Raw genomic sequence first — 18,582 nt, forward strand, 5'->3', positions numbered from 1 at the left:
TTGTCAAAGCTGGGAAGGGCACTTTGATATATCAACATCATGCTTTAGGTTTAGGTTTCCACCCATGTATATGTTAACCATGAACATAGTGAGGTCCTAATACCAAAGGCTCATGTTCAAGTCTCTCTTGCCCTCTGTTTGTTCAGCTTCAACCGGGTCGACATTCCTCCCTACGAGAACTATGACAAGCTGTATGACAAGCTGCTCACTGCTATCGAGGAGACGTGTGGCTTTGCTGTGGAGTGAGACGCTGCTGACGCAGGGGTCGGCAGGAACAAGGAGTGGAGGAACTCGACCATAGTCAGACCCCACCATCCAGTTCACCCAGGGGAAGGGGGCGTCTGGGGTCCAGTGGCCCAAGGACTCTCTCGCCCACAATAGGGACATGTGGCCAGGCCGGGGGGGGGCAGAGGAGACCTGAGCTAGCAGTCTCGTCTGTCTAAGGGTCCCCCCCCCCCTTTTTTTTTAAATAACATTTTCAGCTGCTAATAACTCAGACTATTTACTAACTTGTGGAACTGCAAAAATGGCTGGCTCTTCCTTTTTTAATAAGTTTAGTTTTAGCATTATAAAAAATAGTCAGTATTCCATGTAGCTACGCACCATCTTACCAAGCAGAACAGGAAGTCCACAACTAAACAAAACATTGGCCACATAAACAAGACAGGTATCACTGGTTTGATGGAGTACATTGTTACCCATGGTTACCAACAACACTGAATGGTGCTTGGTATGTTTGGAGGCAGGGACTGAAGGGAGTATGAAGGCTCCTTTGCACCCCCTGGTGACTGAGTCCTCTTCTACCACTGAGGACTCTTGGGGCATCTATCTTCACTCAGAGGCTGGACTTTGGAGCACATGTTCAGAACTTGACCTTATGGAGAAAGACATGCAGGGCCCCATTGTCAACGACCCTCTCCAAAGAAAGTGGGCTGGTTTTCAGCGATCCATTCCCAGAAACCAGTGTCACACGTCTGACATGTAAGCTTGTTTGGAAATTTAAATAAATAGCTTGAATAGTGTTATTTTTATATAATAGGAAAATGAGAAAAAAAACACTAAAATTATAAATAATATATATAATTTATTTCTGTTATATTTCAGAAAGCTTTTGCCATTATTGCAGTTTTTTTTTTTTTTTGCTGTTTAAGCTTGAAAGAAGTACACTTAGATTGCTGTGGGGGAAATCTTTACATAGCCTCTTTCCTACACCGTAAGTAGAGAGGTGGTCTTAAGGGTGGGTTGTCTTTAATACACACAGTCCTCTGAGTGCCATAATACTTTTGACTGAATCTTTTCAACTATTTAGATATTAACCTGACCCTTTAAATTCCAGTGACATCATCCAGTAGGTACTTGTGATGGGGTATGTATGATGAGTTCCATAGGCCTTTCTCATGATTTCATGATTGTTTCTACCATGGTGATCTGCTCTGTCCCCACAAAATAATGGCTAAGAGTCCCTGCTACCCTGATGCATTTTGTTATGTGAAGATTACACACATCTTTTGTAAGTGCTACTCTTGTCATTCTGGCAAATAACTACTACTACCTTCCGGTTATGGTCTTCTGGTGCTAAATAAGACAGCAGTTTGCTAATTTCTTTCAAGATATTGGCAACCAGTCTTATACCTGGGGCTGAGATGGGCGCATAGCAAATAACATACAAAAAGTTGCAATGAATTGAACAAACATCACTCCGACCTCAAGCCACATTCTCAGGAGATGTCATATTATTTGTTGTATTATTTGGTAGCTGACGTGGTCAGATACAAAACCTTTTCCTCTGTAATGTTTGAATGTCTTATACAGTACATTATGTTGAGTGGCTATAAAGTCTACATTTGTCATATGTATTGTAACCCAACAGTAGACATTGACATGTGATTGTTGGGTTTCTATATCTCCATATTGGCTATAAATTAAATCTGAATGAATGAGATGAACCCCCTAATTCTACTCACCTGAACCTAGCTCTACAAGTATGGGTTTGGGGGAGAACATATTTATTTTCTACTCATTCAAACAAATTGTTGAATGTTTTCTTCTTTTTTTTTAAAGGCTGCCTGTCTAGCAATCTATGACCGTGGACTGTTCTTTAAGTTAGCATACATTGAAAATGAATTACTCATCTTTTTCTTTTATAGAGGTGTATGCAAAGTGACGTGTCCTCAGATGGTGCTTTGTACAGTGATAGGATATTGTTCATTAATGTGGATCACACAACCTGTAATTTATCTTTAACCTAATTTTTTTTTTTTTTTTTTTTACACATACAGAACTATTTGTCGCCGTATGTACTAGGTGACGTCTATCTATTTACCAGATAGGTCATGGACTGATTGATTTTATATCTTAACATATTCATTTACTTTAATGGCACAAAAAAATCCCTTGACAGTCTGTTTCTTACACAATCTCTCTGCATTACTCCATAGCTGCCTCCCTGAAGAATGGAACTTTTTAATAACAAGTCAAATTTGAGCTTTTTGTTGCTTAATTTTTTTTGCATGATCCACGAGCAGGACTATATCTCTTATAGCTGACTGATGCAATTAGATGTACTTAACACTATCATTTTTGTAGGAGTATTTTATTTTTGTGTGTAATTTAGGTCTAATTAAACTTGCCTTTGTCAAATTATATGAGGCACCTTGTATGTGGCTGTGCCTTGTGTTTTGTCTGTGTATGTGAGAGGTTTTGGGGGGCTTTCAAAGGATTTGGGCTGAATTTCGCTATTGTGAAGACAAACACTTGAATTCTTTTCTATTGAATTTTAGTCTGGGTATTTTGGGTTGCATCTGATATAACTCCACAAATCAAATGTTATTGGTCGAGTACACATGCCAACTGTAAAGTTTGGTGGGGGAGGAATAATGGTTTGGGGCTGTTTTCGTGGTTTGGGCTAGGCCCCTTAGTTCCAGTGAAGGGAAATCTTAACGCTACAGCATACAATGACATTCTAGACGATTCTGTGCTTCCAACTTTGTGACAACAGTTTTGGGAAGGCCCTTTCCTGTTTCAGCATGACAATGCTCCTGTGCACAAAGCGATGTTCATACAGAAACGGTTTGTCGAGATCAGTGTGGGAGAACTTGACTGGTCTGCACAGAGCCCTGACTTCAACCTCATCTAACACCTTTGGGATGAATTGGAACGCCGACTGCGAGCCAGGCCTAATCACCCAACATTAGTGCCCGACATCACTAATGCTCTTGTGCCTGAATGGAAGCAAGTCCCAGCAGCAATGTTTCAACATCTTGTGGAAAGCCTTCCCAGAAGAGTGGAGGCTGTTATAGCAGCAAAGGAGGGACCAACTCCATATTAATGCCCATAATTTTGGAATGAGATGTCTGACGAGCAGTTGTTCACATACTTTTGATCATGTAGTGTATATGTACATAATGGTGTGTATAGACAGTATATTAATAGAATGAGCTGTGACTTTTTTATATTTTTTATTTTATTTCACCTTTATTTAACCAGGTAGGCTAGTTGAGAACAAGTTCTCATTTACAACTGCGACCTGGCCAAGATAAAGCAAAGCAGTGTGACACAGACAACAACACAGAGTTACACATGGAGTAAACAATAAACAAGCCAATAACACAATAAACAAGTCAATGACACAGTTGGGAAAAAAGAGTCTCTATACAGTGTGCAAAAGGCATGAGGAGGTAGGCAATAAATATGTCATAGGAGCGAATAATTGCAATTTAGAAGATTAACACTGGAGTGATAAATGAGCAGATGATGATGTGCAAGTAGAGATACTGGTGTGCAAAAGAGCAGAAAAGTAAATAAAATAAAAACAGTATGGGGATGAGGTAGGTAGATTGGGTGGGCTATTTACAGATGGACTATGTACAGCTGCAGCGATCGGTTAGCTGCTCAGATAGCTGATGTTTAAAGTTGGTGAGGGAAATAAAAGTCTCCAACTTCAGCAATTTTTGCAATTCGTTCCAGTCACTGTCAGCAGAGAACGAAGGAAAGGTGGCCAAATGAGGTGTTGGCTTTGGGGATGATCAGTGAGATATACCTGCTGGAACGAGTGCTACGGGTGGGTGTTGTTATCGTGACCAGTGAACTGAGATAAGGCGGAGCTTTACCTAGCATAGACTTATAGATGACCTGGAGCCAGTGGGTCTGGCGACGAATATGTAGCAAGGGCCAGCCGACTAGAGCATACAGGTCGCAGTGGTGGGTGGTATAAGGTGATTTGGTAACAAAACTGATGGCATCTGTGATAGACTGCATCCAGTTTGCTGAGTAGCGTATTGGAAGCTATTTTGTAGATGACATCGCCTAAGTCGAGGATCGGTAGGATAGTCAGTTTTACAAGGCGGCGTGATTGAAGGAGGCTTTGTTGCGAAATAGAAAGCCGATTCTAGATTTGATTTTGGATTGGAGATGTTTAATATGAGTCTGGAAGGAGAGTTTACAGTCTAACCAGACACCTAGGTATTTATAGTTGTCCACATATGCTAGGTCGGAGCCGTCCAGGGTGGTGATGCTAGTTGGGCAGGCGGGTGCGGGCAGCAAACAGTTGAAAAGCATGCATTTGGTTTTACTAGCATTTAAGAGCAGTTGGAGGCCACGGAAGGAGTGTTGTATGGCATTGAAGCTCGTTTGGAGGTTAGTTAGCACAGTGTCCAAAGAAAGGCCAGAAGTATACAGAATGGTGTCGTCTGCGTAGAGGTGGATCAAGGAATCGCCCGCAGCAAGAGCAACATCATTGATATATACAGAGAAAAGAGTCGGCCCGAGAATTGAACCCTGTGGTACCCCCATAGAGAGTGCCAGAGGTCCGGACAACATGCCCTCTGATTTGACACACTGAACTCTGTCTGCAAAGTAGTTGGTGAACCAGGCGAGGCAGTCATTAGAAAAACCAAGGCTATTGAGTCTGCCGATAAGAATATGGTGATTGACAGAGTCAAAAGCCTTGGCCAGGTCGATGAAGACGGCTGCACAGTACTGTCTTTTATCGATGGCGGTTGTGATATCATTTAGTACCTTGAGCGTCGCTGAGGTGCACCCGTGACCGGCTCGGAAACCGGATTGCACAGCGGAGAAGGTACGGTGGGATTCGAAATGGTCAGTGATCCGTTTATTAACTTGGCTTTCGAAAACTTTAGATAAGCAGGGCAGGATGGATATAGGTCTGTAACAGTTTGTGTCTAGGGTGTCACCCCCTTTGAAGAGGGGGATGACCGTGGCAGCTTTCCAATCTTTAGGGAGAATACAGTGCCTTCAGAAAGTATTCATACCCCTTGACTAATTCCACATTTTTTTGTTACAGCCTGAATTCAAAATTGATTAAATATTTTTCACCCAATATCCCATAATGACAAAGTGAAAACATGTTTTGGGAAATTTTGGTTAATGTAGTGAAAATTTCATATGGAAATATTTCATTTACATAAGTATTCACATCCCTTTGTTATGACAGTCCAAATTGAGCTCCTGTGCATTCAATTTCCTTTGATCATCATTGACGTCACTACAACTTGATTGGAGTTCACCTGTGGCCAATTAAATTGTTTGGACATGATTTAGAAAGAAACACACCCGTCTATATAAGGTCCCACAGTTGACAGTGCATGTCAGAGCAGAAACTATATCCTGAAGTCCAAGGAACTGTCCTTAGATCTCTGAGATAGAATTGTGATAAGGCATATATCTGGGGAAGGGTATAAAACAATTTCTAGTGTTAAAAGTTTCCAAGATCACAATGGTCTTTATCATTGGAAATTGAAAAAATATGGAACTACCCACTCTGCCTAGAGCTGGTCGTCTGACCAAACTGAGCAATCGGGCAAGAGGGACCTTGGTCAGGGAGGTGACCAAGAACCCCAATGACCACTAACAGAACTACAGAGTTCCATGGCTGAGATGGGAGAACCTGCAGGAAGGACAACAGTCTACAGCAATTCATGAATCTGGGCTTTATGGAAGGGTCCCTCCTGAGATATAATATTATACTGAACAAAAATATGAACACAACATGCAACAATTTCAAAGATTTTACTGAGTTACAGTTTATAGAAGGAAATCTGTCAATTTAAATAAATTCATTAGGCCCTAATCTATACATTTCACATGACTGGAAGCCAGGCCCACCCACTTAGGAGCCAGGCCCAGCCAATCAGAATGAGTTTTTCCCCACAAAATGGGCTTCATTACAAACAGAGATACTTATCAGCACCACCCCATCCTCAGACGATCCCACAGGTGAAGAAGCGAGATGTGGAGGTCTTGGGCTGGCGTGGTTACACGTGGTCTACAGTTGTGAGGCTGTTTGGCTGTACTGCCAAATTCTCTAAAATGACGTTGGAGGCGGCTTATGGTAGAGAAATTAACATTCATTTCTCTGGCAACAGCTCTGTTGGACATTCCTGCAGTCAGCATGCCAATTGCACGCTCCCTCAAAAGTTTAGACATCTGTGGCATTGTGTTGTGTGACAAAACTGTACATTTTAGTGGCCTTTTATTGTCCCCAGCACAAGGTGCACCTGTGTACTAATCATGCTGTTTAATCAGTTTCGTGATATGCCACACCTGTCAGGTGGATGGATTATCTTGGCAAAGGAGAAATGATCACTAACAAGGATGTAAACAAATTTGTGCACAAAATTTGAGAGAAATAAGCTTTTTGTGCATATGGAAAATGTTGGGGAATATTATTTATTTCAGCTCATGAAACATGGAACCAACACTTTGCATCTTGTGTTTATATTTTTGTTCAGTATATATTATTTACAGTATATTCTATTATAAAAAGGGACATGACAGCATGCCTGGAGTTTGAAAAAAGGCACATGAAAGATTCTGAGAGCGTAAGGCAAAATATTCTATAGTCTGATGAGACAAGAATTTAACTTTTTTGCCTGAATGGAAAGTGCTATGTCTAGAGAACCAGGTACAGCTCAACACCGATCTAACACCATCCCTACCGTGAAGCATGGTGGTGGCATTATCATGCTATGGGGATGCTTTTTAACAGCAGGGACTGGGAGATTTATTTTTTTTTTACCTTTATTTAACTAGGCAAGTCAGTTAAGAACAAATTATTATTTTCAATGACGGCCTAGGAACAGTGGGTTAACTGCCTTGTTCAGGGGCAGAACAACAGATTTTTACCTTGTCAGCTTGGGGATTCAATCTTGCAACCTTACGGTTACAAGTCCAACGCTCTAACCACTAGGCTACCTGCCAACCTGTAAGGATAGAGCGAACAATGAATAGAGCAAAATACAGGAAAATCCTTGTTGAATACCTTCTTCAGAGTCTAAATGACCTTAGACTGGGGCAATGATTTACGTTCTAAAAGGACAAAGGCCACAAGCATACAGCCAAAGCAACTCTGGAATGGCTTCCGAACAAGAATGTGAAAGTCCATCAGTGGCAGCCAAAGCCCTGACTTGAATCCCATTGAAAATCTGTGGAAAGACTTGAAGATTGCTGTTCACCGCCACTCCCCATCTAACTTAACAATACTTGAGAAAATCTGCAAGGAAGAATGGGAGAAAATCCCCAAATCCAGATGTGCAAAGCTGATAGAGACATACCCACGACGACTCAAAGCTGTAAGTGCCACCAAAAGTGCTTCTACAAAGTTTTGACTCAGGGATGTGTATAAATTGCAAGTGTATAAATTGAGCAGTATTATAAGAGCCTGGTAGCAGCAGTTGTGATGTGTGCTAAGGTGCAGAGAATCAGCAGTTGATCAGTCTAGTTCAAGTGTTCAGCAGTCTGATGGCTTGTAGATAGAAACTGTCTCTGAGCCTGTTGGTATCAAACCTAATGCTCCGATACGGTCTGACGGTAAGGGAGAGAACAGCTCGTGGTTGGGATCTGTGGGTCCTTGATGATGCAGCGTGCCTTCCTCGGGCACCGTTTCGAGTAATTCCTGGATGGGTGTAAGCACGTTCCCAGTGATGTACCGGGCTGTCTTCATCACCCGCTGGAGGGTAATTCCACGATCAGTTCCTTCGTTTTGTTGACGTTGAGGGAGAGGTTATTTTCCTTAGCAACTGTAATTTAGAATAGCGTAGTACATGAAGAGTGTTGTCTGCTAATGTGTCTCTGACTTCGAATCAGGAAAGGGGATACGAGAAGGGTTACTTTGGAAATGAGAAAGATGACATTGGTCATTTTACATACAGTATAAGAGCAGGAAATGTAAAAAAAAAAAAAAAAAAATCTGGAGTAACGGCTGTTATTTCAATACTACATTTATTAGATTACCATGATACAATAAACAGGTTAGTTTAGGGCCGTGTTTCATTGAAGATGAAGTATTATAGCACACTAGTATGTTTTGTCATCCTTTAACCAGCTTTTAAATCTTGACAAAGTGGGAGCTGTAAAGCTTTCCATTTAATTTGAGCATTTATTTGAATTAGAATGAGTCTGGCATGTCCTGAGCAGCAGAGGCGTGAACTGAAGTGCTTTCATCAATGATGATGGGGAAAGGTGGTGATGAGAGGGGGCTTGGGGAATCAGTATCTATTTGCTCAGACAAAGGAATGGGTATACATAAGGTAATTTTGGTAGTGTGATGGACTGTATAGGCCTAAACAGATTGTTTCTGTGGTAGCCTACAGCCAACCTTGACATTGATGTTATTTCGTAGATCCAAGCAGTGGTACACCACTCTGCATATTAAACTTGATCACATACAGTGCCTTCGGAAAGTATTCACATCCTTTGACTTTTTCCACATGTTGTTGTGTTACAGACTGAATTTATAATGGATCCAATTTAGATTTTGTGTTACTGATCTACACACAATTACCCATAATGTCAAAGTGCAATTTTGTTTGTAGACATTTTTACAAATGAAAAGCTGAAATGTTTGGAGCCAATAATTATTTGTTATGGCAACCCCAAATAAGTTCAGGAGTAAATATGTGCTTAGCAAGTCACATAATACATTGCATCGACTCACTCTGTGTCAAATAACAGTAGTTAACATGGTTTTTGAATGACTAACCCATCTCTGTACCCCAAACATACAATTATATGTAAGGTCCCTCAGTCGAGAAGTGCATTTCAGTACAGATTAAACCACAAAGACCAGGGAGATTTTCCAATGCCTCACAAATAAGAGCACCTATTGGTAGATAGGTGAAAATATAAAAAGCAGACACTGAATATTCCTTTGGATGGTGTATCAATGCACCCTCAGTTGCCGGAGAGGAAGGAAACCACTCAGAGATTTCACCATGAGGCCAATGCTTATTTTAAAACAGTTACAGAGTTTACTGGCTGTGATAGAAATGGGATTTGTTTGATTTGCCACAAACATAATGCTTGTATTCAGGACAACTTTCTGTCCAAAAATGATGCAGAAAAATTAATCCATGCTTTTGTTACTTCTAGGTTAGACTACTGCAATGCTCTACTTTCCGGCTACCCGGATAAAGCACTAAATAAACTTCAGTTAGTGCTAAATACGGCTGCTAGAATCCTGACAAGAACCAATTTTTTTTATCATATTACTCCAGTGCTAGCCTTCCTACACTGGCTTCCTGTTAAGGCAAGGGCTGATTTCAAGGTTTTACTGCTAACCTACAAAGCATTACATGGGCTTGCTCCTACCTATATTTCCGATTTGGTCCTGCCGTACATACCTACACGTACGCTACGGTCACAAGACGCAGGCCTCCTAAATGTCCCTAGAATTTCTAAGCAAACAGCTGGAGGCAGGGCTTTCTCCTATAGAGCTCCATTTTTATGGAATGGTCTGCCTACCCATGTGAGAGACGCAGACTCGGTCTCAACCTTTAAGTCTTTACTGAAGACTCATCTCTTCAGTGGGTCATATGATTGAGTGTAGTCTGGCCCAGGAGTGTGAAGGTGAACGGAAAGACTCTGGAGCAACGAACCACCCTTGCTGTCTCTGCCTGGCCGGTTCCCCTCTTTCCACTGGGATTCTCTGCCTCTAACCCTATTACAGGGGCTGAGTCACTGGCTTACTGGTGCTCTTTCATGCCGTCCCTAGGAGGGGTGCGTCACTTGAGTGGGTTGAGTCACTGACGTGATCTTCCTGTCTGGGTTGGCGCCCCCCCTTGGGTTGTGCCGTGGCGGAGATCTTTGTGGGCTATACTCGGCCTTGTCTCAGGATGGTAAGTTGGTGGTTGAAGATCCCTCTAGTGGTGTGGGGGCTGTGCTTTGGCATAGTGGGTGGGGTTATATTCTTCCTGTTTGGCCCTGTCCGGGGGTATCATCGGATGGGGCCCCAGTGTTTCCTGACCCCTCCTGTCTCAGCCTCCAGTATTTATGCTGCAGTAGTTTATGTGTCGGGGGGCTAGAGTCAGTTTGTTATATCTGGAGTACTTCTGTCTTATCCGGTGTCCTGTGTGAATTTAAGTATGCTCTCTCTAATTCTCTCTTTCTCTCTCTCGGAGGACCTGAGCCCTAGGACCATGCCTCAGGACTACCTGGCATGATGACTCCTTGCTGTCCCCAGTCCACTTGGCCGTGCTGCTGCTCCAGTTTCAACTGTTCTGCCTGCGGCTATGGAACCGTGACCTGTTCACCGGACGTGCTACCTGTCCCAGACCTGCTGTTTTCAACTCTCTAGAGACAGCAGGAGCGGTAGAGATACTCTTAATGATCGGCTATGAAAAGCCAACTGACATTTACTCCTGAGGTGCTGACTTGCTGCACCCTCGACAACTACTGTGATTATTATTATTTGACCATGCTGGTCATTTATGAACATTTGAACATCTTGGCCATGTTCTGTTATAATCTCCACCCGGCACAGCCAGAAGAGGACTGGCCACCCCTCATAGCCTGGTTCCTCTCTAGGTTTCTTCCTAGGTTTTGGCCTTTCTAGGGAGTTTTTCCTAGCCACCGTGCTTCTACACCTGCATTGCTTGCTGTTTGGGGTTTTAGGCTGGGTTGCTGTACAGCACTTTGAGATATCAGCTGATGTAAGAAGGGCTATATAAATACATTTGATTTGACAAAAAGTTAATTTCTTTGCCACTTTTTTTGAAGTTTTACTTTAGTGCCTTATTGCAAACAGGATGAAGGTTTCCGAATATTTGTATTCTGTACTAGATTACTTCTTTTCACTGTGGATTCCTTCTTTTCATAATAATAATTAGTAACTACAATGTTGTTGGTCAATCCTCAGTTTTCGATCACAACCATTAAACTCAGTAACTGTTTTAAAGTCACCATTGGTGAATACTTTCGGGAGGCACTGTAATAAACGGCAGTAGTCTATTAAAGGCATTTTAGTGAAAAAGAATATCGACAACTGACCCAGAACTACACTAACAAGTTCGGAGGTTAGGGACTTTTTACTGTAAATCAACATTTTCACATTACAGAGTAGCTTTTCCAATTTTCAAAAACCCTTTACAGTCTATTATTCATTAAAAACATGACCTGATTACGTGGCTTTAGGTCTACCATCTTTTACGCTAAAGTAATCAGCAGAATTCAAATTTTAGGGAGATTTTCCTGCAAATCAACTGCACTAGTTTGAGACTGCCGTCTAGCCATTTATTTATTTATTTTTTACTTTATGTGCTTTCTTTGAGCTCTGACGTCACTTATGGTAAAAGCAAAGCAACCGGATCACAACTGTTTCTTTTTTTTGTACATATGCTTTCGCCAACAGGTTTCATTAAATAATCCCAAGTGATACACCCAGAGAGCTATGTCTAAATATATCGCTCTGATACACCTAAGAGCGAGAATTTGTTTCTATGTCTAAATATATCGCTCTGATACACCTAAGAGCGAGAATTTGTTTATTTATCAAACGGCAGTCAAGCATCGATCATCATGTCACCAGAATTAGACCCTCAATATTTATTGGAAAGGAGCATCAAGATCACCGTGCACTTTTACCAACCTGTGAAGTTCATAATAATTTATTTCATATGTAGCCCAATAAACTGAATGGTTTCCCGAGTCATACCATATCGTTGCGTGAATTTCTCTCATAAATAATTGTACGGACACACAGTCGGCATTTATATCACAGCTGTTAATACGGTATGAATTTACTCGTATAAAACTGGATGGAAACGTGGTTATTGTGATAAATTGACAATAATACTAATAACTAGCTAAATGCCACATGTTGTGCACAATAGCATTCTGTCGTATTGGAGATTTAATTTGGAATAGAATTTGTTCAAAACCTTTTTTTTAATATAATGGATGTTCATATGGGATACAGATACTTTATCTATAAGGCGCCTTTAACATTATAAACACATTGCGACAAATTAGCTCCTACGTTTCACACCATTTTCGGAACATAGACGCAAAATATGCACGTGTTCCTTCCAAATAGCTTTGAATGTGACGTTATGCAATGTGCTGCGGTGTAGTCAGTTCACGGCGGATTAATACTTCACTCAGTCCGAGCGTGACACTTCCTCATGCAATAAAAGCCGAATCTCTTCTTTTAATTCACCGGCATTTCAGCATCATCACGGCAGTTCGCGTTTGAGATCGGATTTTCAGGCGTAGTTTATTTATCGTTTTTATTTATACACTTTGTTTACAAGATGCCTGGATTTTCCGACAGAGATCGTGGTAGAGATAGAGGGTAAGTGTCTGAATGAATGAATTTTAGACGAATTTAACACCTCGTGTTGTCTCGCCAGAAATGGCTGACATGACGCACTGGATCACGGTAGCTAGCTAGGTAAATATATATATTTTTCTTAATTAGATTGTCGTAGTTTCCATTTAAAGTTAATATCGAAATTTTTAGCTCGTTAAGTATTCAGAATCAGAAGGGACCAACGTTTTTAAAGGCCTCGTGTCGTCATGAAACTAGCAAGAGGCCTGACCTGAATCCGATAATTCTTAGCTGGAGGCCTGCTAATTAAAATACGAAACACCAAGTCAGGGGTTGTAATTTTCTAATTTACGTTATCGCATTTTCTTAACGTTAATCTTAACATTAACGTTGTGCTTCTTCATACAGTATGTGTCCGATAACCGGCAAGCTAGCCGACTAAATGTATTTGTACGCCATGTGGCATTATTGAATGCGGATACAAAATGCCGGCCGGTTTTTTTTCTTCCATTGTTCCTCTGCTGGATATATATTGAAGATGGCTGTTTTAACGTGACGCAGAGTCCAATAAGCCAAGCATTTTTCTAGTTTAACTTAAAACGCTGGCAGTAACTTATGCATTGTATTGAAGTTGGGGTAAATTTTAGTTACACGCTGACTGCTAGTTGTCACTAAACAATTTTCTGTTAAATCTAAAATTGAAATCTCTGATTGGCGTTTACTCAAGCGAGTATATCCACTGGTAACTTAATCTCTTTTACATTGGTTGGCGTGACTAACATTAGCCCATTCTCTTCCCCAGTTATGGCAGCGGACCACCTCGTTTTGGAGGCGGTGGAAGAGGAGGAGGTGGTGGTGGGGGGAAGTTTGGTAATCCCGGTGATAGACTGCGCAAGAAGCACTGGAACCTTGACGAGCTCTCTAAATTTGACAAGAACTTTTACCAAGAGCACCCCGATGTTACTCGGAGATCTCCGGTATGTATTCTAGTGGTCAAAATCCAGATGCAGCTGATTTACTGTAAATGTTACGTAATGGCCGTTGGCATGCGTTTTTGCACATGTTCCTTTTTTCCCCAATGGCCGTTTGGTGTAGTTGTCTTCTGCATTGCTATGCCAATTGATCTGAGTCTCCATGTTTTCATTGCAGCAAGAGGTTGCACAGTACAGAAGTACTAAAGCGGTTACTGTGAAGGGGAGGGACTGCCCTAATCCAATTATGAAGTTCCATGAAGCCAGTTTTCCAAGTAGGCACATCCATTAATATCTGACACATTCAGTTGAAATATTTATTTCTGATCCAGACTCGTCTTCAATCTGGGCTAGTTTTCATGTATTCGTGTACTCTTTCTCCTTCCCCTTGCAGCCTATGTGATGGATGTCATTAACAAAGCAGGCTGGTCAGAACCAACACCGATCCAAGCACAGGGTTGGCCACTGGCATTGAGTGGCAAGGACATGGTTGGTATTGCACAGACAGGCTCTGGGAAAACTCTCTCGGTAAGTGTTGTGAGAATATTAGCCTGGACTATTCCAACAACTCATAAATTACGAGGACCGATAGTCCTTTATACTGTAATGCAATGTCATAATTTTTTCCCTGCAGTACTTGTTGCCAGCAATCGTGCACATTAATCACCAGCCTTTCCTGGAACGTGGAGATGGCCCTATTGTAAGTACCCATGGATATTCAAAGACTTGTATCTAATCTCTCATCCACCCAACATGGATTTATGGTCCAATCTTTCTTTCAGTGCTTAGTGCTTGCCCCGACCCGTGAGCTGGCTCAGCAGGTCCAGCAGGTGGCAGCAGAGTATGGCAGAGCTTCTCGCCTGAAGTCTGTCTGTGTTTATGGGGGCGCGCCCAAAGGGCCACAGCTCCGTGACCTGGATAGAGGTAAGTTCCACAACTGCTCTACGCATTTGGCTGATTTGAATCTATGGAATTTGGTGCTCAAGATTGTTTATTATAGGTGTGGAGATTTGCATTGCCACACCTGGCAGGCTTATTGACTTCCTGGAGGCAGGAAAGACCAACATGCGCAGATGCACTTACCTGGTCCTGGATGAGGCTGACCGAATGCTCGACATGGGTTTCGAACCACAAATCCGAAAAATTGTGGACCAAATCAGAGTGAGTTCTGTTGATGTGTTAGTCTACTGATCTCACTTGGTACAGTCATCAAGGGAAATTCTGACATGTTCCTTCTCTCCAGCCTGACCGACAGACACTGATGTGGAGTGCCACCTGGCCCAAAGAGGTGCGCCAGCTGGCAGAGGACTTCCTGAAGGACTACGTCCAGATCAATGTGGGTGCTCTGCAGCTGAGTGCCAACCACAACATCTTACAGATTGTGGATGTTTGCAATGATGGCGAGAAAGAAGACAAGTGAGTCCTGTCATATTTGTATATGTAATGGGTGGAAAGTATGACTTACATGCTTGTCAAGTCACTAATTGAATTCTTCCCTTTCAGACTCCTCCGCCTACTAGAGGAGATCATGAGTGAGAAGGAGAACAAAACCATCATCTTTACAGAGACCAAGAGGAGATGTGACGAGATCACTAGGAGGATGAGGCGGGATGGGTAAGTGGCATCAATACTTCGTTCTTTAAACTCAAGGTACACATGTGTGTTTCTGGACTCAATTGACACTTGCTCCTTTTAGTTGGCCAGCAATGGGCATCCATGGAGACAAGAGCCAGCAGGAGAGGGACTGGGTGCTCAATGGTGAGTTTCACAAGAACAATTTATTATGAAACAGCCTCTTATGGCCAGCTATCAATTTCTATCAATTTATTTTCCTTTTTCAGAGTTCAAGTTCGGAAAGGCGCCAATTCTCATTGCCACAGATGTCGCCTCCAGGGGTCTAGGTTAGTTTCATTCTGTCCTTGGTCCCTTGTACCAACTTTTTTTCTGAAAGAAAGTGTTTCTTTCTGTAACTCTTCTGCCTTCTGAGTTTCTCCCCTATCTGAAGGAGCGGTCTTTTGAGGCAGGGCCTTGGCATGACACGCCCAGGTCTCCAGAGGGGGAAGGAGGACTCTTGGAGGTGTCCTGACTGGGACATCACCCAGTCACATACAGAGGTGGCGGGGCCTGAGTGCTGAATATCACGCTGGGCTGCCCAAAAGGGGGGCCTAAATGAGGGTTAGCTGCCGCACCCCTGTAAATGCAGCTGTTCTCTGGCATCGGTTTGGACTGCTTCACACCCAAGCTCATGGCTCCACCAGGCTCTGCTGTTTCCATGTCTTGCATGTCGGTTTGGGCATTGTATTGCAAGTCATCGAATTCTGGAAGGTGTCGCTTTTCTCAAAGCATGTGTGACAAATGTGGCAGTTTCCTAAACTTCTGTTTTGAGAGCAGTTGTAAGTCCAATTACACGTTCACCTCTGTAATGATATGGCTACTGGCGCTTAGTGTCAGTGGGTCATGTCAGTTGGCTGGGGACAAAATCCAACCTCGCACTCCTCCCTCACCTGCGTTTCAAGTCATGTCGAGACCTGCCAACGAGAGACATTTGATCACGTGAACACTGGTTCTGGGAATATCTCGCCTTGATGAGACTGGGGGTACTTTTGTTATGGGTCACCGGAGTAAGTGGCTCCATTTTTAGCTTTCCCCAATTGTTTATGGTCTTGGCAAGACGTTGCAGTGTGGCCTTTATAGCGAGCTTCTTATGAGTGTGTGGGAAGAAAGGGCCTTCGTTATCACCATAAGGTCCTAGTTTTGGCACATGAGGCAACAGTGCGCATAGTGGCCTTACTGTGTAGAAGCACCCTGCAGTCACTTGGCATTGTGTGGGGAGTTTTCTGCAATGGGAATGGACTAGTGAATGCATACTCCTTTATGGTAAGACTTCTGATCCTTGTTTAGGGGTGGGGGCTGTTGAGAATTGAGGGGTTCTGGATTGGAAGCATTTGGAGTGTGCATCGTTTCTCTCTTCCCACCGTAGTATCCTCACGGATTTAGTCTTTCTGGAGTTATCTAATGCTATTCTTTACAGCCTAGTGGAAGAACCAGCTACATCCAGTGACTGGTTGTACTAACTTTGGTCTTTTGCTCTGGCTGTTGTGGTGTGCATCTTTGTGCGCTCTTTTTTTTTTTTTTTGCCACACTGCAACACATCCTACAGATGTTGAAGACGTGAAATTTGTCATCAACTTTGACTACCCCAACAACTCTGAGGACTATATCCACCGCATCGGCAGAACTGCCCGGAGCCAAAAGACTGGCACAGCCTACACCTTCTTCACCCCCAACAACATGAGGCAGGCCAGCGACCTCGTTGCTGTGCTCCGTGAGGCCAACCAGGCCATCAACCCTAAACTCCTCCAGATGGCGGACAGAGGAGGTAAATCTAATTGGTGAGATACAGGAACTGTGGTTCAGCTGCAGCCATTTTTTCCCCCTTTTTTTGTTGACGTGGATTGGTTTGGCACAGTCAAAGCTATGGGATCTTGATTCATTTTTGTTAGCCATTTATTTACCCCCTACAGTGTTTTCCCATGTACCCATTTCATATCACTCAAACTAGCATGAAAGTCCATTCTAATTTGTTCTTGTTTTTCCTTTCAGGTCATTCAAGGGGAGGCAGAGGTGGTAGTGGATTTAGGGATGACCGCCGGGACAGGTACTCCTCCGGGGGCAGGCGTGACTTCAGTAGCTTTAGGGACAGGGAAAATGATAGAGGTTTTGACAGTGGACCAAAGAAGGTCTTTGGCACAAATTCACAGAGCGGAGGCTATGGGGCAAGTGGCTTTGACAAAAGCGGCAATGGTTTTGGTGGCGGCTACGGCACCAACGGCCAGTCAAACTATGGTGCCAGCCAGGCCGGGGCGTTCCCAACGCAGAACTTCCAGGCCCCACAGTTTAGTGCCAACCAGGGCGGTGCACAGAGTGGCATGAGCCATCAACAGTTCCCCTTCACACAGCAACAAGCACCACAGCCCATGGTGCCTTACCCAATGCCCCCTCAATTCCCACAGTAAACATGCACATGAAAGTAAAGATGGTAACTTATTGCTTTTTTGTCTTGTTTAGTCCTATACTCTATCCAAAATTGTACTGTTTAATTTTTTACACAACAGGGTTCAACCAATTTTTGAACCTCAAGTCCCTGTGGGGGGTCCTGCAGCGCAGCAATAGTGATGGCGCACAGTTTTGCTTTCTTTTACTTATTTAATTTGTTACATTCCTCAGTGATGTTTAGTCTTATTTTGTACTAGTTCATTGCAAATGTATTGTTTTGTCCCACCTGTACCATTTAAAGTGATATGTTAAGATCTTAACTGGGAGGCACTGCATGGCCTTTCGATTAAAAACCAAAAATACATATCTTGTTGTCTTGTATTCTTTTACACCATTACATGAATTTCAGTAAATGTGTGAGTCTGTTCAACTTTTCCTCAACAGGTAAATGGATGAGTTCTCAGGAGCAGTATGGAATAAATATTTCGTCTAGGATATAGGCACATGGTCAATAGCTAAAATTAGTGGATGCTTGCGGTTGCATAATACGCTTGACTATGTAGCGCACATGTTAATACTGTGGGTTGGGGCTTGCAGTTATGCAAAAGCAATGTACTGGTATACTTTGATAGACTTCCTCGAGTTAATACTTTTTTTGTAGACTACAAGGAGTTCTGGGGAATCTCATTGGCCTCATGTTGCAGCGCAATAGAACACCCGTTGTATTATTGTGACTAACATTGTCAGCCTATTGATGTGCCTTATGTAAAACATGTTTCTCTGCCTGCTTTTACTGAGCAGCACATGAAACCATCCTCTCCCATCCCTCTTAGCAAGCTGGTGAGGGTTGGGTAACTGGTTGGCCCTGTCTGTTTTCCCACAGGTGTTGGCAGGGAATTGTTTGGGTGGAGTGACACATGATAAATCTAATGCTCAACACAGCTCAAACTGTATTTAACAAGTTTTGACACCTTGTACTGTATCCATTGTAGATGGCAAATGCAAGTAGATAGTGACTATTGGGATGTCTGACCCTGCTGGAGAAGAGCACGG

The 18,582-nt window shown here is 42.7% G+C and overlaps 2 protein-coding genes across 3 annotated transcripts in view; both read left to right on the top strand.

Moving 5' to 3' along the window:
• Window positions 1-2,659, top strand: part of LOC120039033 (E3 ubiquitin-protein ligase SMURF2-like) — a 61,676-nt gene extending 59,017 nt beyond the window's left edge. Inside the window, exon 20 of the mRNA XM_038984571.1 lies at window positions 147-2,659. Coding sequence (XP_038840499.1) covers window positions 147-246 — 100 coding nt within the window. The 3' untranslated portion in view covers window positions 247-2,659. The remainder of the gene's footprint in view (window positions 1-146) is intronic.
• A 9,773-nt stretch (window positions 2,660-12,432) lies between these two features.
• On the top strand, window positions 12,433-17,893 carry LOC120039048 (probable ATP-dependent RNA helicase DDX5). Of its 2 annotated transcripts, none has more exons than XM_038984586.1 (13): window positions 12,433-12,586; window positions 13,365-13,539; window positions 13,712-13,808; window positions 13,928-14,061; window positions 14,168-14,233; window positions 14,316-14,457; window positions 14,534-14,694; window positions 14,777-14,949; window positions 15,037-15,147; window positions 15,230-15,291; window positions 15,375-15,434; window positions 16,694-16,925; window positions 17,137-17,278. In XM_038984586.1, exons 1-13 carry the CDS (start codon window positions 12,546-12,548, stop codon window positions 17,162-17,164), a joined length of 1,482 nt encoding a protein of 493 aa, XP_038840514.1. In that variant the 5' UTR covers window positions 12,433-12,545; the 3' UTR covers window positions 17,165-17,278. The 2 variants fall into 2 exon arrangements, with proteins under 2 accessions (XP_038840514.1, XP_038840506.1); XM_038984578.1 differs by having other exon boundaries at window positions 12,434-12,586; window positions 16,694-16,912; window positions 17,137-17,893.
• The last annotated feature ends 689 nt before the right edge of the window (window positions 17,894-18,582 follow it).

This window comes from Salvelinus namaycush, chromosome 3 (assembly GCF_016432855.1).
Source record: "Salvelinus namaycush isolate Seneca chromosome 3, SaNama_1.0, whole genome shotgun sequence".
NCBI classification, from domain to species: domain Eukaryota; kingdom Metazoa; phylum Chordata; class Actinopteri; order Salmoniformes; family Salmonidae; genus Salvelinus; species Salvelinus namaycush.